Here is a 10,260-nt window from a genome sequence, read left to right as displayed (position 1 = left end):
GACGTACTGGTCCGGGCACGTGAGGCCGTCGATGCAGAGCACGAGCTCGCCGGCCGCCGTGATGTCGCGCGCGACCATGGTGGCTCTCTGGTGGCCGCGCGCGGCGGCGCCGCGTCAAGGAGGAGTGGGCTGTGGTTCCTACGGTGTTTTGTGCGTGTGTTGGCGGCCGCGGTCCGCCCGCCGGCGCCGCGCCGCGCCGCGCGGTGTCGCCGCGGCCGTCGGAGAGCGGCGCGCGCGCCTCCGGCGCGCGCGGCGCGCCGCGCTCGAGGGCCGCACGCCGAACGCTGGGCAGCCCGAGTGGTCGAGTGAGAGCGCTAAACGTCGTAAGTTGAAGCATTCATGTGGTTTTATTGAAGTAAGAGAGCATGGTCGAGGCAGCCCCTGCAGCTCAGCGCTACCGCGTCGTGGGCAAGAAGGGCGCGCTGCTCCGGGCGGCGGCGAGCCTCGACAGCGAGCCCTGCGGCGAGCTGGCAAACGGCGACGTCGTGCGCGTCCTCGAGCGGGAGACCGTGGGCAGCCGCGAGCGCTGGCGCGTCGAGCACGACGCGGCGAGCGGCTGGGCGACGGCGAAGATGTTCGAGGCCGTCGACGGCGCGCCCGTCGACGGCGCGGCGCCGTCGACGCCGCCCGTCAAGAAGAAGATCGAGATCAAGAAGAAGAAGCGGCCGAATCGAGGCAAGGCGCTCGAGCTCGCGCGCGCCTACGTCGACGCGGCCCGCCGCGGCGCGGCCTTCGACGTCGACGACGCGGCCATGTCGTCCGCCTGGCGGGTCGTCGGCGTGCCCGACCTCGCCCTGGCCCTGAGCCGGAAGGCCGGCGACGCGGAGGCCGTCGCGGAGATCGAGGAGGCGATCGCGCGCGTCGACGAGCGCCGGGGCCTCTTCTTCCCGCGCGAGGCGAGCCGCGGCGACACGGCCCTGTCGCCCCAGCGCCACGGCATCGCCGTCGCCGACGGGGTGTTGCAGAAGCCGGGCTCGGAGATCGTTCTCGGGTACCGGTGCTGGCGGTTCGTGCCCGACCTCTCGAAGTGCGCGGACCCGGAGGTGCGGAAGATACGAGTCCCGTACGACGTGCCGCCGCTTTTGATCTACTTCCACGGCAACGGCGAGGTCGCCCCGGAGTACGACTCCTTCGCCCAGGTCTACCTGCGGCTGGGCGTCCGGCTCTGCGTCGTCGATTTTCGCGGCTACGGGTGGAGCAGCGACGCGCCGACGAAGGCGTCGGAGCTGCTGAGCGACATGATGGCCGTGGTCTACGGCCTCGACGACCTCAAGACCGCCGCGGGCCTGCCGCGGGACTGCAAGACCATTCTTTTCGGGCGGAGCATGGGGTCCATCCCCGCGGCGCATCTCGCGTGTTTGGCGCCCGCGTGCTTCCCAGGGCAGCAAAAGGGTGATTCAACGTCGCTTCAACGTGAGTGTTCCGCGCGCGCGCGTTTCGGAGACACCTTTGAAGTTGGGAATTTCGCACCCTTTTGCTGCCCAGGTGCTTCGACGGGATCATCGTCGAATCCGGCGTCGCCGTGTCCGTGGGCGCCGCCAAGGGCAAGGTCCTGGAAACCTCGGAGAAGTTCGGGTTGGTGCCCGAGGACGTGCCGGCGCTGGTCATCCACGGCGACGCGGACGCGATCGTGCCCTACGAGAACGGCAAGGCGTTCTGCGCCGCGCGGCCGTCGGCGCGGCTCCTCACGCTCAACGCGGGGCACAACGACCTGTGCGCGTCCGGCGTCCGCTGTTTCGCGGCGCATCTCGTGCGATGTCGCGTCGCCCCTCCGCAGGCTCATGGACCCCGCGAACGGCCAGGCCTACTTCAACGCCGTGCGGCTGCTCGTGCACGCCGCGGTGTCCGGCGCGGAGCTCCCGAGGGACATCCCCCACGCGAAGGGGGCCAAGCCCGCGCGGCCGTCGGGCTTTGGCAGTCTCGCCTAATTAGGGTCGACCGGCCGTGGTCGACCGGCCGTTCCTCATGTAGACGGGCTTGGCGACGGTGTGCCGCGACGCGGCCTGCTGGAACGCGACGGACTGGCGCGAGCCGAAGACGACGCTCGGCCGCCGCTCGGCCGGGCCGTCGCGAGGCGAGTGCCGCCGGAGCCGCGCGTCGATGTCGTCGGCGACGGCCGCGCGGACCTCGGCGGCGATGCGCTTCGCGAGCGCGTCGTCGTTTTCTCGCCTGACCTCGCGCGCGACGAGCCGCGCGAGGGCCGCCAGGTCGCCGGCCGCGAGGGACGCCAGCGCCGGCCCGTCCCCGGCCGCGCCGTCGGACGGCACGGGCGCGACGTCCGCGACGACCGCCTCGACGCGCGTCTCGCTCACGTCGCCCATCGCGGGGATGGCGTCGCGGAGCCGCGGCGAGCCGGCGTCGTCGTCGGCGTCCTCGTCGAGCGTTTCGTCGTTCTCTTCCGGCTCGAAGGACCGGCGCCGCACCTTGCGGCCTTCCCGTTTCGCGTTCACGTACTCCGCGACGTGGCGCAGGAGGGCCGCCTTGACGCGGTAGAAGACCTGGGCGCACTTGACGGCGCGGTGCTCCTCCGGGTAGTCGCCGTTGTCGAGGATCTCGAAGAAGTCCGTCTGTTCCAACGTCACGACCTCCGCGTACGTCAGCGACGACCCGTAGCTTCGGTCGAGGGCGTACGCGTGCTCCTCCCGGAGCACGAAGTCCAGCCCCCCGACCTGGCCCTTGCCCATGGGCTTGCCGCTCCGCGCGACGATGCCGCTGTTGAGGATGCAGAGGCTCACGGGCACCTCGACCAGTTCCAGCGGCGCGAAGAGGTGGATCGTGAGCGCCTGGGACGTGTGGGCGACGAAGGTCGGGCTCAGCTCCGCGAGCGTCGGCGGGCTCAGGAACCAGCAGTTCGCGAGCCAGGTCTGGTTGTTCGCGACGGCCGCGGTGGACCGCAGCGTCAGGCTCATCTGCTGCTCGAGCTGGCGGTCGTTCGCGGCCTTGGCGAGGTGCTTCGCGTTCTTCATGAACATGCGGCAGCGCCGCCGGAGCTCCATGTCGAAGTTGCGGTCGTGCATCATCTCGTTCATCTCGTCCATGGTCTGCTTCCACTGGACCTCGTAGATGTCCATCGTCGCGAGCGTCGCGCAGAACGAGCCGATGGTGTAGGCCCAGAAGAAGCTGCCGAAGAAGATGAGGCGCGACGCGACGGCGCACTCCGTCGGGTTCGTCGCCGTGATGTCGCCGTAGCCGATGGACGTCAGCGTGTAGACGGAGAAGTAGAGCGCCGCGGCGTAGCGGTGCGGCATCGAGCTCCGGCGGAACGTCGGCCGGCCGTCGCCGCCCCGGCCCCGCGGGTCCGCCTTGGACGCCTCGAGCGCCTTGACCCAGGTCCAGGCGTCCTTCTCCGCCATGACGTCCACCAAACCCCAGAGGCACGCCATCCAGTGGCTCACGAAGACGATGCCGACCGCGAAGCCGTACATGGAGATCTTCGCGTAGGACAGCGCCATGGACGTCTCCCAGCGCGCCAGCGTCCGGTTCGCCCGGAGCACGCGGCCGAGCTTCAGGAGCTTCAGGAGCTTCACGAGGCGCACGGCCTTCAACCGGTTCAGCGCGTCGACGGGAATCAGGTCGAAGGGGATCACGGAGACGACGTCGACCCAGAACCAGCCCCGCAAATAGCGCTTCGCGATGAGGATGCGGCTCCTAACCACGAGATTGCCCCGCGTGCGGTCCTGGTAGGGCAGGAAGAACTGGACGCCGATGTCTTTGATGAAGACGAGGTCCACGAGGCGGTTGATCCACCAGATGGCCCACTGCTCCGGCGGACCTCCGAGCTGGCGCGTGAAGCCGACCTCGACGGGCGTCACGATGGCCGTGAAGAGCAGGAAGAGCGTCGTGATGATGTCCCAGCGCGCCATGTAGTCGCCGTTGGGGTCGAGCACGCCGCCGCTGCTCCGCTTCAGCCGCTTCCGCACGACCTCGACCTCGGCCTTGATCGTCGGCCGCCGCCAGCGGACGGTGCCGCCGCCCGGCGCTACCCTGCCGAATTGCTGCGTCCCGAAGGGCAGGTTCGTCATCATGGAGTCACGGAGGCGCGCTTCCTCGTGCTTGCTCTCGCCGGACGCGGCGACGTCGATCATCTTCGCCGACGCCTTGGGCGACCAATGCGGGCTCCGCGCGTCCTGGACGGCCGCGTCCGCCGGGCGAGCTCCCGCCGAAGCACGAAGAGGCGACGGCGGCGCCATCCCGGGTTCGAGGTCTCGCAGCGCGAGATGTCCGCGGAGGCATTCGCGAACGTCACGGGCTGTGTGGAACTCAACAGGTACCTAGAACACACTGCAGCCCATCGTTGTTGTCGATAGAGTCCGAGGAAACCGCATAGATTTCGGTCTTCAATGAAAACTCGGGTGAATTTGCCAATCTTGGAACGGAAAAAGTAACGGCCCTGACGAAATCGACAGCGCTAGCGGCCATTAGGTACCAGCCCACGCCACACGTGCCGCCCTCGACGACGCCCCCTCATCAAAATACGGGGATGTAGAGCAGGATGCCCTCGGGCGGGATCGTGCCGAAGGACTCGAGCGCCGCGGACGCGGCGAGGCCCGGCGACGGCGGCCGCGCGGCGACGTCGCCGCCCTCCGTCTCCGGCGGCGGCGGCGGCGGCGCGCCCGCGTCGGCGCCGGGGTCGGCGGCCTCGACGCGCGCGCCCTCCGGCTCGGGCGGCCCGGGCGCCGCGAGCGCCGCGGCCGCGCCGTCCGCCGACGCCGCGAGCAGCAACAGCAGCGCGCGGCGCCCGTCGCCCCGGAAGATGATGGGCAGGCGCAGCCGCGCGGCGTACCACAGGGCGCCGTAGTAGAGGTGGGGCACCTCGCGCCGCAGCGCGTCCGCGCCCAGGGACCGCTCGCCGCGCGTCGCCAGCCGCTCCTCGAGCGCGACGCGCAGGTCGCCGGGTCCCCCGTAGGCGACGCGCGTCTCCGAATCGCCGTCGCGCGCGGCCAGCGTCGCCTCGAAGGCGCGGCACGTGCGGCAGCCCTTGCAGACGAGGCGCACGAGGCCGCGCTCGTCCGCGCCGTCGAGGACGGCGCCGAGCACCTGGGCCTCGCTGGCCTCGCGGCCGCACGCGTCGCACGAAAACGGCTCCGGCCAGAGCGCGACGCGCCGCGCGTCGCCGTCGTCGAGCGCCGCCGCGCGGTGCAGCGTCGCCGACCGCCGCCGCCGCTTGTAGGACCCGAACAGGGCGTCGCCCGCGGAGAAGAGGCGGCCGTCCTCGTCCGCGAGGTCGTCGACGCGCCCCAGAAACGCCGTGTCGACCTTCCGTTCGGCGCAAAACCGCACGCCGCTCAGCTCCAGCCACGCCAGCGGGTGGTCCTCCTCGACGCCGTCGGGCCCCGCGAACGTCGGACGCCGCGGCGCCGCCGAGTCGGAGCGGCTCGCCGACGCGTTCCGCGCGAAGAGGTCCGGCGCCTCGAGCCCGCGCGCGGGGTCGTTGCCCGACGCCGCCAGCGCGAACAAGGAGAACGTGATCTGGCCCGGCAAGACCCGCAGATCGCGCATCGTCTCGAAGAGCGCCGCCGCGACCTTTCGAGCGAACGTGCGGCACTCGGCCGACGTCGCGAGAAACCGGAGCTGCCCCGCGGCGAGCAGCAGCCCGCGCCACTCGACCTCGTCGGGCACGAGGTGCGACCGTAGTAAATGGAACAACAATCCCAACGCTCGCAGGAGCGCGGCGGCCATCGCGTGGTCGTCGCGCCGCCGCAGCAGCCGCGGCACGCACACGAAGTACATCGCGAACACTTCGGACGCGGCCCCGAAGGGCCCCGCGCGCCGCCGCCGCCGGTCGCCGGCGACGCGCACGAGGGACGTGCGCCGGTAGAACTCCGCGGAGCTCCTCGCGTCCGTCGCCGCGCCGGCCCGCGCGTCGGCCGCGAGCGCCTCGAGCGGCTCCGCGACGGCCGCGGCCGCCGACGCGCGCGCGGCCTCGTCGCCGACGAGCAGGGCCCACTCCGACGCGTCGGGCGGCGGCCGCGCCATCGCCGCCGCGCCGTCCAACAGCGGCACGCGCGCGACGACGGCCACGCAGGGCTTCGCGTGCGCCTCGCGCGCGTCCAAGAGCTCCGAGAGCGCGGGCCCGTCCGCCGCCGGCGACACCGCCGTGTCCGCCCGCAGGTGCACCTCGACGATGCGCTGCACGTAGACGGCGAACATCTGCGTCTCGGCGAAGGCGCGCCGGAAGGCGTCGCCGCCGCAGTAGCCCTCGCTGTCGAAACAGCCGCGGAAGCCGGACGCGAAGTAGCCCTCGGCCGACGCCGCGTCCGGCGCGCGCACGCGTTGCCGCGCGCCGTCGAGCAGCGACGAGATGAGCGGCGCGAAGGCGTCGCGGACGGCGAGGCCCTCGGCGTCGACGTCCACGTAGCACCGGCGCTTCGCGGCCTCGACGCGCGCGACGAAGGCCTCGCGCGCGGCCGCGGCGACCTGTGCCGAATTCAACCGCTGGTTTGGGTGGTCCTCGACCAAACTTGAGAATTCTCTAGCTCGGTCAAATCGAAGTCGATTCGGCTGATTTTTGGACGAATCGATTGCTCTCATCGAGTTCTCGAAGCGAAGCCAAAGAAGTTGCGTCGAAACATTCGCGTACGCTCACATTGAAGTCGAGTTGAAGATTTGAATTCGGCACGGGCGGCGACCGACGGCGCGTCGCCGTGGATGCCGACGTCGAGCGTCCGCGCGGCGACGTCGACGACGACCACAGAATCGTCGACGCCCTCGGGGACGACGCGCCGCGGCTCGCGCCCCCGGCGGTGGGCGATGGCCGCGAGCACGGGCACGACGCCCGAGAGGAGGTCCGCGGCGACGCGCTCCGGCAGCCGGTCGACGGACGGGAGCGCCCAGCTCAGCGGGAACAGCAGCGTCTTCAGCGCGTCGAGGAAGAACGACGGCGCCCGCTGGGCGCCGCAGACGAGCACGGGCTTCTCCAGTAACACGAGCTCCAGCAGGCGCGCAAAGTCCGGCGGCTCCAGCGCGCGTAGGAACGCGAGCCACGCGTCCTTGTCGTCCAGGGACCGCAGCCCCGCGCGCGCGACGCCCGACGACGGCACGACCATGTCCCGCAGCGGCGCCCGCTGCTCCGGCGTCTTCGCCGAGTCCACGAAGACGCACCGCAGGTCCACGCGCGACTCCGGCGACGGCAGGTCGACCGCCGCGAGCGTCGCCAACAAAATTTGGAACGCGCGGCGGTTCCGCGAGAGCGCGAGCCGGAACAGTTCGAAGCAGGCCGTGCGCATGCAGGCTAGAGCGTCGGGCCGCCGGAAAACGACGCAGAACACCACCGGCGCGAAGCCCGCGTACGTCGCCCGCTCGTCGAGGTGCGCGCCGAGCGGCGCCTGGGCGGGAACGGGGCGATTCGACGTCGCTTCAACACTCGAGTGTTCCGCGCGCGCGCGTTCAAGAAAAAAGCATGTACGCTTCGAGGCCGTTCCGAGAGATGATCGCTCGTCCAAAAATCAGCCGGAACGAGTGGACACCGGCCGAGAGAGGAGCCTTTGGGCACGTCGCGCGCTTGTCCCGCGCCGAGCGGCGCCGTCTCGTCGCGCCCGACGGGCGTCCGCGGGGCCTTGGGCGACTCCGGGTCGTCGTTCGTGGCGTCGTCGTCGTCGTCGTCGTCGTCGTCGTCGCCCCAGGCCGCGGACCAGGCCGTGGCCAGCGACGGCCGGAACGTCCGCGCGTCGCGTTCGACGCCGCGCCGGAGCCGCGACACCTCGCCGTCCTCGAGGCGCCAGTCGAACTTGACGCAGGCCACGTGGCGCGCGTCGCCGCGGGAGTCCGTCATCTCGAAGGAGAAGGCCTCGGGCGGCGCGACGTCGTCGCAGCGCTGCAGCGTGAGCCCGAGAGGGACGTCCAAGACGAACGACGCGAAGTGGCTCGGCACGTCGCCGTGGGACGCGAGCACCGCGGGCTCCCGCGGCCCGTCGATGCCCAGGGGGCTGCTATACACACCCTCGACGACGGGCCGCTCGCCGTAGACGTTCGCGTAGCCTTTTGGCTCGTCGACGACGGTCCACGCGTCGTCGGCGTCCGCGCGCCGCGCGTCGCGCGCGCGCAACTCCACGAGCGCGCGCGGCGGGAAGGCGCACTCGCCGCTCGACGCGAAGCGCACGTAGAGGTAGAGCGCCTTGACCGCCGACAGGCGCCCGGCCGTGAGCGACGGCGGCGCGCCGCGCGCGTCGCCGCAGCGAGCGCACGCGCGCCAGCCGGGCCCGGGGCAGCTCGGCGCCGCGCGCGCGTCGCAGACGTAGCGGAACGTGCCGCGCGCGCTCGCGCCCACGCGCAGGACGGCCAGGCGCACGCGCCGCAGGCCCAGGCCCACGTTGATGGCGCCGCCGCAGAGCTCCCAGGGCGCCGGCGGCGCCTCGTCGCCGACGACGAGGCCCACGTCGACGACGCAGCGCGCCCACTCGTCGGCCTCGATGGTCGTCGCCGCGCAGCGCAGGTTCAGGCCCACGCAGGCGAAGGCCTCCATCGCGCGGGTGCGCTCAGGAGCGAGCTGCTCTCACAACATGCTCTCCCTGATGAGATGGGCCAACGTCGGCTCGTTGCAGTGCAACATACGCGTCAGCACACAAAAAGAATTAGGGCGGGGCGACGCAGCCGGCCGCCGCGCAGGCGCCCGCGTCGTCGTCGTCGGCGGGGGTGACCATGTCGACCGCGGCCAGCTCGACGCTGAGGACCGCGTCGCCGTGCGCGGCGGCGTCGTACGCGTCATCCGAGCGCGACCCGTCGACGCCGGTGGCGTTTCCTTCCGCGCCGCCGCGCGACCCGTCGACGCTCGCCGCGCCGCCGCCGGCGACGTCGGGCGGCGGCGGCGGCGGCGTGCCGGCGACGTCGGGCGGCGGCGGCGGGCCGTCGCGCGACCCGCCGTCGCGGGCCGCGGCCGCGCTCCCGTCGGTCGCCGCCGCGGCCGGGCCGTCGCCGTCGCCGTCGCCGTCGTCGCTCGAGAAGCGGCGCACGAGGTTGGCGATGACGTCGGTCTCGCGCGCGCGCATGTCCGTCTCGAGGTCGTGGCGGTTCTGCCCCCGCGGCGTCGGCTTGATCGGCGGCGCGGCGGCCTCCGCGTCCAGGCGGTAGAGGTCGTCGGCGGAGATGAGCGCGCGGCTGCTCCGGCGCATGGAGTGGCGCGTGTCGCGGCCGCGCGCGGACTCGAAGGCGTTGAGGACGCCGACGAGCTCGTTGCGCGCGTCCTCGGACGTCGGACTCGTAGGGCGTCACCCGTTTGCCGTCGGCGTCCACGCGCCGGCCCTCGGACACGGCCACGAGCAGGCCCGTGCGGTACTCCATGACGTAGGCGACGTCGCCCGTCGTCGTCGCGCCGGCGACGGCCGCGTCGACGGCCGACAGCACGTAGTCGACGCTCGCCGTCATCGTCCGCCGCCCCCGCCAGTCCGCGTAGACGCGCGTCGCCGTGATGCCCAGGTCGCCGTTGCTGTGGAACTCGTAGATGTCGGACCACGACGAGTCGGCGCCGTCGGACTCCCACACCTCCATGGCCTCGGTGTACCAGGGCCGCATGCGCGGGTGTGTCCGCCGTGGACAGGCCGGCGACGCAGTCCAGGACGTCGTCGCAGGTGGAGTTGTACAAGCCCTGGGCGAACGCGAAGACGTCGCACTTGCCGAGGATCCACGCGCCGCACGCCGGGAAGCCCTGGCGCGGGCCCACGTCGACGCGGTGGCGGCACGCGGGCTGGAAGCCCGGGTACGCGGCGTCGCAGGGGTCGCTGCCGTTGCAGGCCTTCGTGTAGTTCCAGGGGCAGTCCCAGCCCGGGAGGAACGACATCTCGTAGCTCCCGTTCGCGTCCTTCTTGTTGTGGTAGCCGAGGAAGGCGCCGTCTTCGGCGCGTGAGAGGTACATGGTGTCGAAGCTGCTGTCCAGCGCGAACTTCTTCATGAGCGAGAACACGACGGACGCCGCCACCGTGAAGTCGTTGTCGATGTCCTCCAGGAAGAAGGTCTCGTAGAAACTGATCATCGAATCGATCGGAATCCAGGGCTGCTCTAACATGTCCTGGATGCTCGTCTGCACGAGGAGCACCGCCGCCGTCGGCTGGCCCCGGCACGGCGCGACGAGCGCCACGAAGAAGAAGGCCCCGAGGAAGGCATTCAACCGGACCATGCTGGCGCACGGCCAGCCTGCCCAGGTCGTGGGTTTTGTTTTTCCACAGTTGCGGCTACAACATGTCAATCTTTACTTCAATCTTTGATCCGATGATCGTCACGTCGGCTCACCGCCCGAGGTGTCCTCGTTCTGTGTCCTCCTCCGACAAG

The 10,260-nt window shown here is 71.5% G+C and overlaps 1 protein-coding gene across 1 annotated transcript; it reads right to left on the bottom strand.

Annotated features, from left to right (window-relative positions):
• Window positions 1-1,186: 1,186 nt before the first annotated feature.
• AURANDRAFT_65208 (hypothetical protein) lies at window positions 1,187-10,108 on the bottom strand (the record flags this gene model as incomplete). The annotated part of the gene is given in 8 exon segments (XM_009039977.1): window positions 1,187-1,252; window positions 1,974-4,127; window positions 4,477-6,417; window positions 6,630-7,325; window positions 7,493-8,455; window positions 8,637-9,179; window positions 9,208-9,477; window positions 9,497-10,108. 8 exon segments carry the CDS (start codon window positions 10,106-10,108, stop codon window positions 1,187-1,189), a joined length of 7,245 nt encoding a protein of 2,414 aa, XP_009038225.1.
• Between the last annotated feature and the right edge of the window lie 152 nt (window positions 10,109-10,260).

The sequence above is a fragment of the Aureococcus anophagefferens genome, assembly GCF_000186865.1.
Source record: "Aureococcus anophagefferens unplaced genomic scaffold AURANscaffold_13, whole genome shotgun sequence".
Lineage (NCBI taxonomy): Eukaryota > Pelagophyceae > Pelagomonadales > Pelagomonadaceae > Aureococcus > Aureococcus anophagefferens.
The sequence above is the reverse complement of the archived record's forward strand: the minus strand, read 5'-3'. Positions and strand labels throughout refer to the sequence as shown.